The sequence below is a fragment of the Cupressus sempervirens genome, chromosome 3 (genome assembly GCF_028749045.1).
Source record: "Cupressus sempervirens isolate cs-2001-9-10 chromosome 3, ASM2874904v1, whole genome shotgun sequence".
NCBI lineage: Eukaryota > Viridiplantae > Streptophyta > Pinopsida > Cupressales > Cupressaceae > Cupressus > Cupressus sempervirens.
The window spans coordinates 234,073,304-234,093,606 of record NC_143120.1 but is presented as its reverse complement, the minus strand read 5'-3'; the positions used below and the strand labels follow the sequence as shown (position 1 = coordinate 234,093,606).

Genomic DNA, 20,303 nt, shown 5'->3' with positions numbered 1-20,303 from the left:
TCTCAGAACGAAGGCTAGTCATTTTATTCACAAAGGGATTAACTGAACCACTCAAGGGGTGGGTAATGGCCTTTGATCCGCCTACATTACAGGAAGCCATGAAGAAAGCCCGTAGTATGGAACTTGCAGCTCCGAAAAACTGGTTTAGTTCGAAGGGTTCTTCATCATTTAACAAAGGGGGATTCATCAAGGGTAAAGAGAAGGTTAGTGACTCAAAAGGCAAGTCAGTTGCACCTTTGGATAAGGAGACGCTTAATGACCTGCGTAAGAAGAAGCTATGTTTCTTATGCAAAGGTCCCTATGAGTTTGGTCATGACTGTCCTATGAGGCCTAAGGGGAAGGCTAATCGGGTGATGTGGGCTTATTATGAGGGTTCGGATTCAGATAGCTTAGAGCATCACGAGGAGGATCTTGATGAGGCAAAGGGTGAACAGAAGGTAGATAGTGTTGAGAAAAAAGAGGATCTAGAGCTACATTTATAGGAGGCATGTCTGTCTAATATTCAAAGAGAGGGATCTTTTAGACTTCCGGAAGTCTTAGCTGGACAGAAAGTTATTACTCTGTTGGATATAGGTGCCACACATAATTTCATTGGTGCACGATTTGTGGAGAGGTGTGGACTCATTACTGAGGAGTTCGAGGGATTGAGAGTCAAGGTAGTTGATGGATATACTCTTCGTTGTGACAAGATGGTGTGAGATCTACCTTTGTGCCTGAACAACTATGAGTTCAAGGCGGACTATATGTGGTCAACATGGGTGACATGGACATAGTACTTGGGATGTAGTGGCTACATTCTTTGGAGGAGGTTACCTTGAGAATGAAGGATATGGAGATACGATTCGAGGTCGATGGCAGGACTCATGTGCTGAAGGCTATTCATAATGGTGATGTCAGGGCTATCTCATTTAGGCGGATGGAGAGATTAGCCAGGCATGATGATATCGAGTGGGCGACAATATGCATCTCAATGCCTACCCAGGAGAAGTAGCATAAGATTGAATACCATCTAGATATTTAGAAATTGAGAATCAAGTATGAGAAGGTATTTAGCTAGATTCCACCAGGTAGGCCACCAGACAGAGGCATTGAGCACATTATCGAGCTGGAGGAAGGCGTTAAGCTTGTCATGATCACACCATATCGGCACCCAAAACGACTCAAGGATGAGATCAAGAGGACCATCAAGGAGTTGCTAGCAATGGGACACATCCGACCAAGTAAGTCACCTTTTGCATCTTTTGTTGTTTTGGTAAAAAACAAGGATGGTACTCTACGGATGTGTATTGATTACAAGGTGTTGAATAAGAGAACTATTAAGAACAGGTATTCCATCCCACGCATCGATGAGTTGATAGATGAATTGCATTGGGCTTGTTATTTCACAAAAATTGATTTGAGATCAGGCTATCACCAGATTAGAGTTTGAGAGCAGAATATTGAGAAAACTGCTTTTAGATGTCATTATGGGAACTTCGAGTTTGTAATCATGCCTTTTGGTTTGACTAATGCACCTGCCACTTTTCAGTCCACTATGAACAGGGTCTTCCACCATCAGTTGAAGAAATTTGTGCTGGTGTTCTTTGATGATATTTTGATCTATAGCAGGACATGGCAGGAACATTTAGAGCACTTGGAGACAGTATTGAGCATTTTACAGAGGGGGTCCTTGTATGCCAAGGAGTCCAAATGTGATTTGGGGATGACAGAGCTGTTGTATCTTGGACACATCATTAGTACAGAGGGAGTGCAGATGGATCTTGAAAAGATTTGCACTAATGTTGATTGGCCACCACCAGAGAACCTTACACAGTTGAGGGGGTTCCTTGGTCTATGTGGATTCTATCGTAGGTTTGTCAGTGGCTACTCACGGCACGCAACACCTATGACAGATTTGTTGAAGAAAGGGGCATTTGTGTCAGGACTGTTTCATGCGATTCAAGGAAATAATGATTACATGCCCAGTATTAGCATTGCTTGATTTCACGAAGCCTTTTGAGCTTCAATGTGATGCTTCTGGAGAGGGAGTTGGTGTTGTACTCATGCAGGACAAGCATCCTATAGCTTATGAGAGCAGGAAACTCAGAGGGCCCGAGAGATCATTCAACATATATGATAAGGAGATGTTGACCATCATGCATGCCTTGGCCAAATTCATACAGTATCTTGTGGGCAGCAAATTTTGTATTAAAACTGATCATAACAGTTTGAGGCACTTTCTGGTACAGCGAGACTTGAATGATCGTCAACAGAAGTGGGTAAGTTACAGGCCTATGATTTTGATATCACATATGTTAAGGGGACACAGAATGTTGTTGCAGATGCTTTATCTCGCAGACCACACCTCACTTCTATGATTCAAATATCAGAGGATTGGCGACACTTGATTGTAGCAGAATATGTCAGAGACACATGGGCCTCTGATATAGTGGAGGGGACAGCGATCGATACTAGGTACACTCTTGTAGATGATTTGATCATCTACAAGAACAGGATTTACTTAGTCCCAGGATCGAAAGTGAAGCAATTGATTTTGAGAGCATTCCATGATTCACCTACAGTAGGCCATCCAAGGTATTTCAAAACTTATAGGTTAGTTCGGGAGCGGTTCACTTGGAAGGGGCTTAAGGTTGCTGTTTTGGAATATGTGCGTGAGTGTCTTGTTTGCCAGTAGAACAAACAAGAGCACACTTATCCAGCAGGGCTCCTACAACCACTTCCTATTCTTGACACGAAGTGGGAGTGCATCTCCATGGATTTTATCACGGGCTTGCCCAAGGCCCAGGGGCGTGATTGTATCTATGTGGTGGTGGATAGGCTGACAAAATATGCTCACTTCTTCCCTACCATTACTACATACTCAGCAGCTTAGGTGGCAGAGGTCTTCTTCAGGGAGGTTTTCAGATTACACGGTTTGCCTCGGAACATTGTGAGTGACAGGGACATCCGCTTCATGAGTCACTTTTGGTAGGAGGTATTCCAGTTGTGTGGCAATGAGCTTACACCTAGCACTAGTTATCACCCACAGATCGATGGTCAAACGGAGATTGTGAACAAATGGGTGGAAGGGTATTTGAGAAATTATGTGGCAGCTCAACAATGAGCTTGGGTCAGATGGATATATCTCTGTGAGTATTGCTACAATACTACATATCATATGACTATACAAATGACACCCTTCATGGCACTTTATGATTAGATTTGTTGTTGGGTGACAGTTGGGTACCCCGTGCAGGTGAACTATTATAGGAGAGTAAGGATATAGTTGCTACTCTCAGGGACAACATTGCTAGAGCTCAGAATCAGTAAAAGCAGTATGCAGACCAGAAGAGGACTGGGCATAGTTTTGAGGTAGATGATATGGTTTACCTCATGTTGCAGCCATATAGGCAGTCCACTCTCAAGAAGAGTGGTGCAGAGAAACTTAAGCCACAATACTATGGTCCATTTAGGATTATTAGGAAAGTGGGAGAGGTGGCTTATGAGTTAGATTTGCCAGTCGAGAGCAAGGTGTACAATGTTTTTCATGTGTCACACCTCAAAAAAGGCACTAGGACATCATATTGTTCTTTCTACAATGCTCCCACCCTTGGAGGATGAGGGAAAATTGATATTGGTACTAGAGGCTATCATTGATTTCAGGGAAAAGAACTTGAGGCGGCACACTATAAGGGAGTATTTGGTGAAATGGAAGGACCTGTCAGTTGAGGATGCGACATGGGAGAATGAGGAGATCTTGCAGCATCCAGACTTAAAGTTGCTTGAGGGCAAGCAATTTCAGGAAGGGCGGACTGTAATGTCCCCAGCTTTTTAGCATATCAGTGAAATTCTTAGCCTTTACATTCTCCGAAGGCTAAGTGGAGAATTGGAGAAACTGATTAAATTAATTTTTTATAAAGTCCACCAAAAAAAAAGAAAAAAAAAGGTGACTTTATATTTAATTAATTTAATTTATTGGAGAATGCATTAATTATTGGAAGGGGGAAGTTTCTAGTAATTTAATTTTCTAGAAGCACAATTAATTATTGTATTGCAAGGGAAAAGCTTCTAGCAAGTGCATTAATTATTGGAAGGGGGAAACTTCTAGAGAATGCAATTATTAAATATTTTATTTAATTATTGTATTGCAAGAGAAAAGCTTCTAGCAAGTGCATCAATTATTGGAAGGTGGAAACTTTTAGAAAATGCAATTATTAAATATTTAATTTCCTTCTACGAGGGTCAAGGAAAAGTATAAATAGAGGTGAGAGCTTCATTGTTTATCATCCGATTTTGTGAATTGCATTTGATATCAAGTTGGGAGAAGAAATTAAGGTTTCTGATTTCTGTTAGCCATTGGAGAACATCAACTCTTCAGTGTTGCAACCATTTGAGGTGGTGAAATATCTTTTGAATTTGGTATTTGGGAGAGCTTCAATTTAGGAGTTCTACTTTGTGCTTAAATTGGAGGATACATTTTGATTGCTATAGTACGCAAGCACAATGCCGCGTTACAGTGTCTTTGTTTGATTCATTTCCACTCTCAGGCATCACTATTATCATTGTACTCATCAGCATATGATTTGGCTGTGATAATTCAGAATCAAAATTGTTTTGCATCTCATTTCCATGTATTTGCACTCATAATACCAAAAGAATAGCATTTGAATATTAGTTCCTTATTACATTGGTATCAGAGCTTGCTTGCAAAGTGTTTGACGAAATGTCAAACAACTAAAGTATAAAGATTTTTGGTGTTTGAAGAAGTATAACCTGTTGGGGTTATTACACAATGATGCGATTTGATGCTATGATCTATGCTGATTTGATGAATGAAATTGATAATTTTAAACTATGTTGCTATGATGAATGTGACAATGCTATGTAATTCTGAAATTCATGAAAATATATATATATAGCCGTCCCCTATTTCAGCTCAAAAAAACCGTCTCGGAAACCTATTTCCTTGTTCCCTTGTCCCCCCCTCCCGGAAACTCGAGGTAACATAGCTTGGAGACTACTTGCACAGTTTGAAAATTGCTGGAGTTAAATAAGTAAGAATTGCTTTCTCTTTCTCATTAGCTTGAAAAATAAATATAATCAATAAAAAATAAAATAATAATCTTGAAGAACACTTAAAAATACAAACACCTTCAAATTTATTCCAAAATGATGCCAGGCAGCTCCAAATCAATGTTGGGCTCTTCCAAATTTTCCTAAGCTCCTTTGGATGTGTCAAGGGCTGTTTCAATGTGCCCAAATGATATTCAATCATCGTTTTGTATTGATCCATTGTGTTGATTTTCTCTCCGTTGGCATATAATTTTTCTCTCATGAACTACTTTTCCTACTCTATTGCATTTGAAAACAAAATGGATGTGTTTTGATGGTGAATCACATAATTTGAAGCTTTTTTGTTATAACACTTTATGGTTTTTTAATCCTTTTTGAATTTTCTTTTTCCCCAGCCGCAGTCAAGTCTAGCCTGTGGGACTTGTCAGGTATGCAAGTCTCAAGTCCCCAGACTTGGTCAAGCTCACTCACTTCAAGCTCACTGAGTCTTTACATGATTGTGTCAAAACTGTTCTTAATATGCCTAAATAAAATTTCGGTGTTCTGAAGCCAGTTAAATGTTTCTTCACTAAATATTCTATGTATGTCTGCTATATGCTTTCATTGTTTAATATAATTTTAACTCAATAAATAAAATCAGGTAATATGAAACACACAAAAATTACAGAATATTAAAGGAAAAATTGTCGTGTTTTTAAATAATGTTTTGAGTCCTTTTAGCATGTTTACTATTGTTTCCTTCTCTCTTTATTATTGATTTGGTTAGTCAGGGATTTTCTGGAACCTAAGGTAATATGTTTACATCATAATGCAGAAGTTTCGCAGCATTTTTGGTGAGATTCGTTTTCCATCACGCTCTGTAAAAGAGGATTTAGCAAAGGAATTTGGCATCTCCTTCAAGCAGGTAATTAATTGTCTTCTTGTGGTAAATCAAACATGGCTTCTATGATTTGTCTTTGTTCATCATAATAATATTACTACTGTTTTTTTTCAACATAAAATGAACATCTGTCCAGGTTCATAAATGGTTTGACAATGCACGGAATTCTCCACAAGCTTCTGCTGGAAAGAAGAACCAAACAAGTAGCATTAATCGGGATTCCACACACTTAACTCCTATAAAATGTAACAAGGTGCCAGGAGAATTGAACGACTTAGGCAGAGCAGATAATGTGGGGAGCAGTGTGAAAAGCTCTTCTGAACAAGTAAAGAAAATGGGTAGGAGAAAGCATGGGAGTACTGAGATGAGAAGTCCAGCTGATACTGGTATGAATCTTCTAGGAATTTATATCAAAATGCCATTGTTTGTTATCCTGATGTGGAATGAGACTGTCCTAGTAATATTGAGCAAATTTGCATTCATCAGAGACTTTCTGCATTTACAGTTGTCTAATTTTCTTCTTGATCTTTTTTCAGATTCACCATAGGCTCTACTTTTTTCTTTTGCAAGTTCTCAGTGTTCTATTAGTGTGCTATTTTTGGCTCCCAGTATTACAATTGTCGCTGTAGCTTTTGCTTCTCTTTGGCTGTCCAAAATAATTTGCTGCCAACGTCTCAAACTTACAAGCATTCTTTTAGATAGGCCCCGGGTTTTGAGATTTCCTCTCATATTGGATTGGACTGGCAATTCTGTAAATTAATAGAATTTCATGTGTTTGGTTTACAGCACTCTCTGAGGAGCCACATTGTATTTTTTCACTTTTGTGAATATCTTGAGTTTTAATTTCATTGTTATCAACTTGTATGTAAACAATGTTTCAACCTGATATAACTGTATGAAAGTGTACTTCATTATCAAATGAAAAATGTTTCTTGAAAATATAGTGACCAGGCTAGGCTTTATTTCATGCATATTATATTTAATCCAAAATTTGCAGGTTGTTTGAACCAGCCAAGTTCTATACAGTCTTGTTTGGTTAAGTTAGTTTTTTATTTAAGGATAGAATTATTTAATATAAAAAAGACACTAGATGATGAGACCCTAAACAATATAAAAATAACCCCAATTCTAAACTACATTCTAGTGGCCACAATCTCTTGCCTGCTGCAGACTGCATTCTCATGCCTGTAATCAAATATTAGCATTCCAGCTGCATTCTACAACAGGTTAGCGAATTAGAGACACACTTTCTGAGAAATTTCAAAGGATCAGAATGACAATCCTGGAGTCTAAATCCATGTGCAATATCAACTTCAGACATTACTGGGAGTCTGGGACTATGTTGCCTACCAAAATGTCCCATTATTTTGAGTCTGAATTTTAGTGGCTGGTTTGCCTCTGATTCTCCTTTCTAGATCTGCAGTCAAAGTTGGCTCATCAGATCTGTAACTTGCAGCGTATATTGATTATAGTCTATTTTACATTATTTACCTTAGCTCTAACTTCTGCATTGTAATCAACTCAATCAATCAAGTCAGCACAAAAGAAGGATAATTCCAGCCAATTTGAGCCCAGCCCTTTCCAAGAGATTTGAGGTTTGGCCAATCAAACTCATCCTTCATTGTGAGATAGATAGATAGGCTTGACTCGTAGTTTAGACTGGTGATCTCTATTCCATGCCACATTTGTTTATCCTCCAAATTTGGAATTCCAGTGGAAAACTACATGTTTAGGGTAAAATCTGGGTGGAAAATTTAGGAAGCTCCCTTCTCTTGAAGAAACATAGTTCTGAGACTCAGTGAGTTGGGAGCCAGGTGATTCTCAATGAATATGGGGCACTGGGATTTGGACTTGCCAAGTCTAGGCAAGACTTGTCGAGTCCGAGCAAGTCCCAGTGCTCAGATTTAACCAGGTTCAATTGTTTTTTAGGTCTAAAATTTTATTGCTTTTTTGGTTTATCACCCCAGAATATACATGAAATATAACATTGAACTTCCCATTTGTCTTCGAGTCAGTCTTATTTTCTTCAATAGAATATCAATATATACACTAAATACAATATTTAAGTATAAATCACATTTCAGTATGTCTTTTTCCTTTCTTATACTTTTAAGTTACATTTCATGGATATATTGGCAGGTTGTTTGAGAGTCAGATCTCTATGAACTACAATGTCAATTCTAGGTTTTAGAAGATCTTTTTAATTTCCAGACAGTCAAATTTGATAATCAGCAGGCTCCTATTACCTCTCTCTCCCTCTGCCCTTTTTCCCCCCTCTCTTTCTTGAACTCTAACCCTATTTCTCTCTCTATCAGTCTTCCTTTATCTCATACTCTCCTCTCTTTTGCAAGATCTAGACAATCTTTACACCCCCCAAGGTTTAGACTTATCTCTCTACCACTCCCACTCTCTAAGCAAGTTATTGGTCAGTGATGAATCTACATAATTTATAACCTTTGCTGCAGACCTCTGCATGAGTAAATAGTTAAAATAAATATTATGGCTGCTACATCACTGAAGACCTACTTTAGACGCCTGTGTAGGAAGGATGCAGGCTCCTTTGTACAGCTGAGATAAAGACTTATATTTTTTATTTTGTATCTGTTTGGAACAATTGATGTCATGGGTTTTCATATTCAATGAGTTTTGTATACATTCGACAATATTTATTGTTAAAGTTTTGCTCAGAAACAACTTGATGAACATCAATATAAAAATTAGAAAATGTTGCAAAAAGACACAGCAACTTTGTCCTGGGAAAACTCTTCCACTTGAAGGGAAAAACCCAGCAAACCAAGAAAATATCGCTTTTATTGATCAAGAAAATGTTCAAGTACAATGGTTTTGCTTGACTGCTTACAATACATTGAGCAATCACATAAATAGATTGAAATGAAACGAATGTCTCGTCAAATTTCTAAAACTAGACCCTTCATATTTCCATATATCCAACACTTAATATTTTCATATGCATGCCACTTCACATGACGTATGACACGTCTTTTTACATAATATTATTTTTAACTATTAGCACAACTGTCTCTTTCAGCTGAAGGTGATCATTACAATCATAGCAAACATATTTCTATTTCATAAAATTAGAGATAAAGATCTCTATTGCAGCTTACAATCTTCAACATTCCCTCTTAGCAAGAAAGAGATCTTTAGTAAGGCAGGTACACATAGCTGCAACCAAAGATGATAAATCCACATCACATAACACGTGTTATCTCAGCATATCGCATTTCACCATAGTTACTACATAAGCACATAAAATTAAAGTTATGGAGTCACAAACATGACTTTCACCATGCCTACTCCCAGAGGGTGATCCACCATACTTGCACAGGGTGGAGTGACAGCTTTTCATCTTCAAAATTCTTAGAAGAATGCATTTTCACCATGCCTACTTGTAGAGGGTGGTCCACCATACTTACTTGCAGAGGGTGGAATGAGGTCTTTCACCTCAAACTTCTCCCAGAGAAGAATGCATTTCCACCATGCCTACTTGCAGAGGGTGGTCCACTACACCTGCTCGTAGAGAGTGGAATGAGGGCTTCCACCTCAAATTTCTCTTAGAGAATAATGCATTTCCACCATGCCTACTCATAGAGGGTGGTCCATCTTACCTACTCGCAAAGGGTGGAACAAGGGCTTTCACCTCAATCATTCTTCTAGAGAAGAATGTATTAATAAGGGATTGCACCTCAAACTTTTCTCACAGAGAAGAACTCAATCACAAGGGGTTGTTTGAAGGCTGAGATTCCTTCTCAATAGGGACAACAACCTTACTTTTCGATTAGCACAATAATCAGAGTTGATGTCAATGCTTGACCAAACAAGGAGAATTAATGGTCACACTGCGACATGAGCTAGTTGATTCTCAACAAAAGGATTTTTGCACTCTCCCCCTGCTGGTCAAGCTCCCTATTAATCTTAATTCCTCTTAGAATAAATTGTTCACACTGACAAACTGTATAGATTCTTCCTCTTTAAAGATGATATGCGACACCAAATCAGTCCCATGACTGAAGCAATGTCCTCATGTTCATTTCAACAGCCTGCATGATCTTTCATGTAATATCTCAATTCAAGCGATGCAGGCAATGCTGAACTTTAGACTTAGGCAGAGATGTTCTTTATCAAATTCAACCTTGTTAATAGAACTGTGTACAATGCTCCAATCTGCACTCCTATAGTCCATCCTGGGACCTTTGCAACAAGCCTGGAATGACAAGTTACCTTCCAACACTTCCAGGTAGCAAATTTGAAATGCACTAGTAACTGCACAAAGAATTTTATATCCTTCGTCAATCGAGATGTGTAGAATACTACTCATTTGTCAACACAATGAATCCAGCTTGAAATTCACGTCATCAACAAAGATTGTCAATAATGACACAAACACCAAATTTGAACATGCTTTAGCTTAACACTGAACATACCGCACTGCATTATGGAGTTGACCAAGAACTCAGTAACCAACAAGAATCAACTCTAACTCTAGATCCACCAAGGCACCATCACATGGTAGGATTTCACACCAAGTGATCTCCAAGAATTTGAATCCGATACAAAGAACACACTAAAATACTCTACATCAAGTCATATAACTCGGCATGAAGTTTACCAAGGTTTCACATGACCTCAAATAAAGAGTATTCTCTACTTCCATGTCTGATCCATCTTCAAGATTTCATTCCAGATGTTGCTCCATTTGGGTTCGACTCTTCTTCGAGGATCTCAGTTCAGATTGCAATCTCTCATCACCCTATTGCTTCTCGATTTGTCCTGGAAGCATTTTAGGAGAGATTAGTAGAAGTTTATAGAATCATATTATCACGAAGAGAAATATTTATAGATCAATGCTAAAAGCATACACTATTCACAGCAACAATCAAGACAGAAAATTTAAAAAACTTATCTCATGATTGTCTTTCCAAATTTTGATTAAAAAAAATTGGCAGGATAATATGCCATTGCCCACAGGTTCTGTTGCAGCCCATGAATCTGAAATCATATTTCAATGGGAACCGTATTAGCCTGTATCAATACAGGGCATTACTTGAATTACTTCTCTGCTTCCACACTTCCGCAGATTTTGCATATTCTTCTCTACATATTTCAGATGCTCAAAAAGTAATGATAGTTCAAAGACTCTACACAACAGAGTTTTCTTGACAGTATTAACAAAAAATACTCTGGAGAATAGTTCGCATCATGACTGCAAAGAATCACGCGTACACTTTATTCACACTCACATAACCTGATTTCTCATGTCTCTCCAAAAGATGTTGATCCAAACACAAAAATGCCAGCAGCATCTACACACGGCTTGAAAGCGAATGAACTACCCACGGTGATTATCATTTTAAAGAAGCTGAAACGAACAAAAGAAATAAAGAATCACCGCCAAAACAATAAAACTCTTCTGCTAATTAACGTCATATAATAAAATTGCATAACAACTTTTGACCAGCTCGTGCACGATGAGATAAGGCAACGTTGAAAGTCAATAATACGAACCACACACGTATAAAGACAAAATCTTGAGACCATAAGGATCACTGTTAACCAGGGCCAAAATGGGCAATTTCAATCTTATTAAAAAATAACTTGGTAGTGACATCGGGTTGACCCTTGGCAGTGACAATGACACAGGGGAAGCAATTTTAAAAGCAATCCTCAGCAAGTCTGCAAGAGTGTGTTGCTCTCCATGTTCCAAACCCTGCCAATATTGGGGAATAGCCTTACCTATCACTCCCATCTTTGTACTGTCAATCTAATCGCCACATTTTGGTGGTGCAAGGTTGTCGGTATCATCACCTCTTGTCGAGACAGTTGCTCCAACACATACATTAGTTGCCAATATATGCCATTTGGAAAGGTCTATCAAGGAGGATAAAAGTACAAAACACAGATTGTTGTGTTGAAGTTTATTATTCAATCCAACAAAAGGGACGTGAAATATGTAAGAGAATCGATGCCTGAAGGAAGAGATCTCATCAATCATAGAATTGAAGAGAACAAAACCGTCTGAGAAACCTTAACCGATTTACACCCACCTCTTCTCCAACTTTCTTGATTAGTGATTTATTTTCAAGAGTGAATCTTCCTTCAGTTGTGATGCCATCTCTATACCCCAATCTCATGCAGAAATATAATGGTGCAATATCAAAGACGAGGTCAAGGAGGCGACAGTGAAATGATGCTTAATGGGCAAGACACCTGACGACATTGAACAATAATCACATTAAAAAAAACATCAAAATATTTGCTAGAACTCAAATCCACAAGTCATCTTGTAGCACACTCTGCGTGGTGATAAATGTGATAAAGAGACATAGAAGCATAAGCATCTTGGAATCAACGGAAAGATATCATCTTTGCATCTAATGCTTTGAGGGAAAAATAAAATAAAATGTATAACTGATAAGTCCAAGAATACACAACTACTAAACTTAAAAAACACTAGTGAAGAGGTTTAGAAAAGCTCTGTTCAAAAAGAAGATGAAATGACAAAGTGACCACTGCAATAACCTATGAAATAAAAGAATCATCAGCCCGATAATAATGAATAACACAAACAAAAAATCTGGACTAAACAGAATAAGAGATTTCCCAAGAAATGGACGACGACCTGAATCAAAAAATATCATCGCAAACAACAACAATATACATACATATATTGATGATTGAGTCGTTTCCAGATTGATTGGACACCTCCATACTAACTGATGGGTGATAAGAAAAAAAACTCATAAAGCCACCAAAAGTGTGTGCTTCAGTTGAGTCCAGAAAAGATCACAAAACAACCACAAACGAAGCATATGAGCAATAGAAAAGAAAAGAAAAAGGTGTGAAATCGAACAATATCTTTCAAGCACGATGCCTGTAATATAGAACATGTGCAGAAAAACAAATTGAAATAACTACAGGCATCTCAACACCAAACAATATTTGATGATATGAACCTGGCTTTGATACCATGTTAAATTTTTGCTCAGAAATAATTTGATAAACAACAATATATAAATTAGAAAATGGTGCAAAAAGACACAGCAACTTTATCTTGGGAAAACCCAGACACCAAGAAAATATCACTTTTTGATCAAGAAAATGTTCAAGTACAATGCTTTCTTTGATTGCTTACAAATTTACAATATACCGAGCAATCACATAAATAGATTGAAATGAGACTCTTCATATTACACACAAAAGTATCTTCAAATTTCTAAAATTAGACCATTCATATTTCCAAATATCCAACACTTCATATTTCCATATGCATGCTTCTTCGCATGACATATGACATGTCTTTTTACATAGTATTATTTTTAAATATTATCAGAAATGACTCTTTCAGCTGAAGATGATCATAACGAGCATAACAAACATATTTCTATTTTATAAAATCGGAGATAAAGATCTCTTTCATAGCTACAATCTTCAACATTTATATTTTTAAATGTGCTATACCTTTGACTAAAATTTGTGTTTATACTTGTGATTAATGTATACCTGTGTAATTATCAAATTATCGTATATTTGTTGATGCTATTTTGTCTGAGGCTTATTGATAAAGTGAACATGAAATAAGTTTTAAATCCTTAAAAATCTTTAAATTTCTTGGGTTTTTCACTTTGCAAAGTCTGCTCTGAGTTTTTTGTTGAGTCAGTCTCAAAAAATGTTGCCCTCGCTGAGTCCGCACTGAGTCTGGGTCTTGTAACTGTGGTTAGAAATAAAACCTACAATTCCTAAACTTTTTTCCATCCTCACAACTTCTTATACATTGTGAAGAATAGGTATAAGTTGGCAATCCTATAGAGAATTTTCGTGTGTTTACATTTCTGGCTAGACAAATCTGGTTGAATTATGGCCTTTTAAAGCCTTATGATTTCCCATGGTAGCCATCGCAACATATACTCTAGCTTAATGAAGAGAATCTTCACTAGCCCATCCCGGTGCCTGCAATGAAAAGCTGATGTCCAAGAGACCAACTATCTTTACACTAATTGCCCCTTTACTTGGTAAGTCTGGGGCAATTCTTTTAAGAAATTGTATTGGGAAGACCTCAAGTATCTTCTTCTAGAATGGCAAATCTATATTCACTCTTCCCACGTACACAAAAATAGTCATGGATATCTATGTCTCCCTGGCCTAATGGAGTATTTGGTTGAAACATGAATTGGAATGGGAAAATTCCCGAAGATGAGTAATGGTGTGAGATGAATGCCTTAGTACTAAGTGAAATATCAGCAGCATGTAAGTGATGGTGGACACATTTAGTGTGGTGCTATCAAACTTGATGAACATCCAAGCTTTCAGATCTGGGAGTATAACTCTGAACTGGTCCGATATAATGGGCTTGGGATATGTAGAAGTATATCCTCTCCATTGAGTTCCTTCATACTAAATTTTGATGGACTGTCAAGAGGTAATCTATGATTTGTTGGAGATGGAAAGGTAGTCCTTGATAAATATGAATTGTTAGGATTGGCATCCGATATTTTATCTAAAATTATGGCAATTTTAGAGGATTGAAGATCATAATTAAAAAGGGTTGATCAAGGATTAAGGTTGAAAACTTGAAGGTGATCCCATGATGAATATTAACGCAGTCTCAAAAGGAAATTGCAATAATTGGAAATAGAAAATATCATCTATGACTTCTGTCAAATATGTTTTGATCTATCTTCTATGTCATTCTGATATGTTACTTGAGAAGGGATTAAAATGGCTGACATGTTGGAAATATAGGGGCCAATCTAAATTCTTCTTTTATAAAATTTGAGGGTTGAATCTCAATTGTAGGGTCCTTTTAAATACCATTATATAAAATTTGTTGATGAGGCTGCAAGCCTTGAATCTTCATGCAAAAAGATTATATATTAACTTGTACGATATGTATATTTTTCAGTGTAACATCTGTGTGGGGGAAAGTCAAAACTAGTTTCCAGGATGGAAAAAAAAAGCCTCAATTTGGGGATGGTGGAGGGGGAGCTGGGGGTTTGCAGGGTGTGGGCCGGGGGTGCTGCATACTATACATGTAGAACATGGAATACTAGCTATGAAATGATGTTTCAGTGTATCATACCAAATTGAAATACTTGTACGTAGCAAACTTGCAACAGGAATCAGAACCATTGAACATTCAACGTAGTAACAGTGTACATACACCATACCCAATTGTAACATTCATATATCAAGATTCAAATAGAAATCCAAATTATCAGAAAATAGGATTTATATCAGTTCTATTTATCATAATGATAAAGATGATTACAATGAGTAGCATCATGCATGGTTTGAAGCATGGTCCATATCAAAATGAGTACAAAATCGTGTCAAAATGATGAAATGTAGTGATGGGAAGCCTCTAATCATCCTCCAAGCCAAAGTACCCATCATTGGAACTATTGGACTCCGCACACTCAAGTTCCACAAAAGGAATGTCAACCAACCGTACATTTCTTTCTGATGCAATCGCATCCCCATCAATATGAGACAAATTCTCTGGCTTTACATCCCATCATGCTGCTGGGCTCTCTTTGTACACGTGTGTCTTGCGATCTATGATATGCAAGACACTGTGTACAACAAGTGTCTCTGCTATCTTAGAGGTAAGTTTGTTCCTCTTAACAGAGTGGATGGAGCACCCAAGAACCCAAGCAGTGCGGTGATGGGTGCAGTTGCAGTGCGGGAATGCTTGGGTGGTGGTGGGGGTGTGGGGTGCGCCAAGTACCTGTCCCAGGGATGTCCCTGCACCTGGTTCGGGGAGGTCTGGTGTGGGGTCTGCATCCGTGTTACACTGTATATATCTCCCTGAAAATGTTGTACTATCCCCTTTTAAATTCTCTAATTATTGTTGACTTAGGTTGTAGAAATTATCTGTGGTTGTGGTTACTGGTTACAACTGGATTGAATGTAATTTCTAATAATTATCATATAATCCATTATGAGGCTGATCATTATTTACTGTATTTTAAAGTTATGTTTCAACATTTTAGCTGTTCATGTAGTAACAAATGGGAGCATGTATGTGTGAAGACATTGTTCCTGTGCTGTGAGTGGCTATCACTACAGAACATACATGCAAACCGAGCTGTCCATGGCTTACAGCATACTTTGCTTGTTGATTCAATGATTCTGGTCTTTCCTAGAACTCAATTTATCATATTGAATAAACTTTTGTTTGGATTTCAGCTCTCGGAAAGGAGTCAACTATAAACTGAATTACAGTGAGTTCATTCTCTTAAATAGGTTGCTGTGTCGTTTCATGTATTTGATGTTTGGTATGAGGGTTAAATTTTAACAATTATCTTTATTACTAACATCATACTATTTGATGATGCAATTTGTAGGTGCAAAATCTGTACGGAAAAAATGAAGATACACTCTGCCACTCTAATATGTCCCGTGCTTCTGTGTGAAAATTACATGCTGTTTACTATACACAGTGGTCACTGCAATTGCAAATAATGGAGATAAATCTAGTTTGAATTTGAGTGATACTTGTCAACTAGTTTAACAAGCAACCAAGTTGCGGAATTCTCTCTTAATCACAGGTTGCCTGTTCCAATATTCAACTTAGCATACACCATTGCATATCAGCTTTCGGATCTTTTGATCCCTTTTCTGTTCAGTTGCCAACCAATCAACTAAATCTTCTAATGCTACATTGTTGTATTTTTTCCAATTGACAAATAATATCTCCTGGGTTTTCTTTTCCTAGAGCACCAGATGTTGGCTTCTGCAAGGAGAATGGCTCAGTTTAGCAAGCAAATTGCTTATGTTGAATTTTGCTACTCATGTCCTTGACAGATTCAAAATGAGTAGCTTGTTTGATGAGGGTTTACTGCGAGTTAGTAACAGCAGGAAATCTCTAAGGAAGAATGATATTTTGATCTGAGATTTCTGATCAATTGAGGTTGGATGACTTCAGTACTGAATTTATTTGAATAAGTTGTCACAACTGTACTAGACTGCATGGGTTGTATGACAGAATAAGTAAAACCTTGGCTTTCTTGTTTAAATGCTGAGAATACTGTTTGTTGGGGCAGCAGGCAGGAGAAGATAGAATATTAGAGAGTTTTTTTGGTAGCCTTGTGATTGATATTATGTTTGATACCATTAACATTGAACACTAAGGATAATCAACTCTCTCACTGTTTTATGGTGTCCAGTTCCTTTTCCACATTGGATTAAAATAGCAGTTTGATTGCAGTCTTTAAAGCATTGTTCATGAGCAATCCAGAAGTGAATGGTTCATCGTCAGATGTCAACCAATGACTTGCAAGTCGCGACTATATGAGGTTTTGTTCTATATCAGAAATGCCAAATTTTTTGGCATTGATAGATATTAGAAACAGCACTTGTGCATTTCTGGACATCCTCAAAGAAAATTTGAATGTAACGTACGGATCAGTTTGAATTCAGAGACTGCAGTTAAATGGCAATGTGTGGATGAATGATAATGGGCATAGCTATCAGCCAAATCTAATAATAAATCTAATGATACAGTCCAAATATTGTCACACCAAAAATTGAACATCTGTCAACTCGAAATTGTAACCTAATCAGATTTAGAATTTAGAATTGTCATATTGAAGATTCATATCATAATGAGTTGATGAATTCCAAATGTATGCTGTAATTAGTTATGGGTTGCAACATTTTTTTGAGATGTACTACATATTCATTTCTGGAAGTAGGCATACAGGGAGACCAGTCACTAGTTCACTGAAACAATATTTATTTGCTTGCATTATGGTTTGAAGCAATAACCAGGAATTGAAGATGTTTGATAGGGTCCTCTAATTTCAAACTGAGGTACACATTTTCTGTATATCTAAAGTGGGTTTTAAAGGAAAGCCACGGGCTCTTAAATACGAGTTAATGCTAGAGGAAAATGGCTGATGGGTTGCCACGATCAAGATCCAAGTTGTGTCTATTTTGTTCTCATGTGATGCTTATACACTAACTGTTGTCATAAACAATTGGCAGAATAATAATGGGAAAGCAAGTGTCAAAATCATCTAGAAAAATTCTTGGAAAACATATTAACTTGCATTTTCCAGCGAGAGCCTGATTTTCTGTTTCCTGGGATGAGAACATGTTCTTTACAGAATAAACTGTTATGCCCACCATTGTAAGATCACACCAATATTATTTTGAAATTTGTTACCAATTTAATCCAGTAAGAATCAGAACAATTAGAGCATGTAAAATAGTAATTCCTCCTAATACACATCTGATATAATTTTGCAATATGTATTTCTCTTCCACGACAGTTTAAAATGATTTGCAAATAGTTTTTTTCAGTTGTTGCCCATAGAAATTGGTGAACATCCACCATTAATCTTATTTTATACAAGGCTTTGATATTGAGCATCATGATCACCTTTGAGCATGACAGATAAATACAAACTAGGTGATAACAGTTATAGGCTCTTGAATGTGATGAGATATCTACAATGTACTCTAATCAATTATAGATTGCAATATGGCAGATTATGTTTAGGCAGAGGTCCTACGAGGGGGGCTTAAGCGGTGTGGTCTCATGCATAAAAAAATATCTTGCTACAATGATTATTTGGAATCTTCTAAAAAATAAAAGCCTCTAATTTCTAGCAAGCAGGTGGAAAAACATGGGGTTGGAAATTGCCCCACTAGCTTACGAATGCTTTTTGTCACTTGTTGAACATTTAAATTTCACATTTTGTCAAAAATAGAATAATTTTTTTTATACCTATTTTTGATGCACAAAATTTCCAACTTGAATTAGACTACACAAGTCATGGAACCACTAGCTTTGTAATATTTCCTAAAAAAGAACATGTGATTTTTGCTCTATTCTTTTAGGAAGACCCATTCTTTGGGACCCTAACCTTAGACAAGTCTTTATTGGACGGTAACATGCCCAACATGACATGATTTACTCCTTTTGAATAGCTCTAAACTGCATAGGATATTACTTGAGATCAATGAACATTCAATAATGACCCAACACCATAAGGAATTATACAAGGACTTCTAGGATTACAATGTAAGATACTCCCTTGTAAAAGGCTTTCATTCCACAAAATGCCCTACATAACAACATTTTAATGTCCCAACAATCCAAGTTATCATTAATACAAAATTAAAACCATTAATGATTATTAGTAGTTAAGGTTGGAATTTTGCATGATTGGTTGCAATGTGTACAACTCACAAGATGTATAACACTCACATGTTCTAAAACACAATTTAAATTGCCAAGCACCTTGAATATAACCAAATGGAGCCCATAATGAATTTTTTGTCAACATCCTTCATTGTAGCATACAGGAAGGAGCAATGATTCCATCAATAAAATTCTACACGTGAAAAATCAGGATTTATTTGGCCCAACAACTTTAGTGGTGATTTCTATAAGTCAATATACCTATAGGAGAGAGAAGGTTAAGATTTGGTGCCTACCCCTCATCCCCATACCAAGCCAAGACCATTTGTACAATGTATTTAGGTAGTTTAATTTCCTTAAAAACATAAATCTAGTACCTAATCACAAGAAAGTGACCAAGAATGGTCGCCCAAAAAAAGCCAATTATGTAGTGCCTATGATGAGTCAACCAAGCTCTGCTATAGCTTTCATGCTTGGTGCAACCTTCCTTACGAGCACCTATGACTAACCTTAATAAAAACTCTACAAATCATTGAAAGACGATATCGAATAGGACAAAAATTAAGGCCATCATTCACCAATAATCAATTTATCTTGAAACCTATTATTTTCTTTGAAACGTCTATGATAATGAGCTTGAGCATTAATTTTGACATGGGGCTCTTCATTTGTAATAGTCACAAGATTTTCATCTATTGGTCTTGTTTAGTTAAATTAATCTTGTACTTTACATAAAATCTCATCAAAGCTTTTAAATATGCACCTTCATCAATTGCCTAGCTCACCAAAGTGTTAGTAGTGGTGAGGTGTTGCAAGGTTGATTCATTCCTTGGCTTTTCATCAATCTCAAGGGTATCAAATTCTTTTTTCCTCATTATGGTGAACTCAACATGAAGTAGCTTCATCATCCATTTTGTATGTTAGTCCTTTATTGACACTTTTAAAAGTTTACTTGGGATAATGCATTTGCATTAAGAGTTCACATTTTATTTTAGCACATGGTGTAGGAGAAGTCTACATGCACACACTCGTTGTCTCACACCTCATTGTTTGTGAGCTTCACTTTTGTGTTCTTATCACATTATCATCCTCCCATTGTTGCACATATTGTACATACTTTGTTACCCAATGGAAGATGACCCACTTTTAGTGGCCATGTGATTACACCTTTTCTAGATGTAGGTTATCACTTGCATCACTCTT

At 37.0% G+C, this 20,303-nt stretch overlaps 1 protein-coding gene across 2 annotated transcripts in view; it reads left to right on the top strand.

Annotated features, from left to right (window-relative positions):
• LOC149565716 (uncharacterized) overlaps positions 1 to 17,391 on the top strand; it is a 161,821-nt gene extending 144,430 nt beyond the window's left edge. For both annotated transcript variants that reach the window (XM_089819207.1, XM_089819208.1), the window contains 4 exons: positions 5,867 to 5,956; positions 6,069 to 6,318; positions 16,139 to 16,173; positions 16,297 to 17,391. In XM_089819207.1, coding sequence (XP_089675333.1) covers positions 5,867 to 5,956; positions 6,069 to 6,318; positions 16,139 to 16,167 — 369 coding nt within the window. In that variant the 3' untranslated portion in view covers positions 16,168 to 16,173; positions 16,297 to 17,391. The remainder of the gene's footprint in view (positions 1 to 5,866; positions 5,957 to 6,068; positions 6,319 to 16,138; positions 16,174 to 16,296) is intronic.
• Positions 17,392 to 20,303: the final 2,912 nt, after the last annotated feature.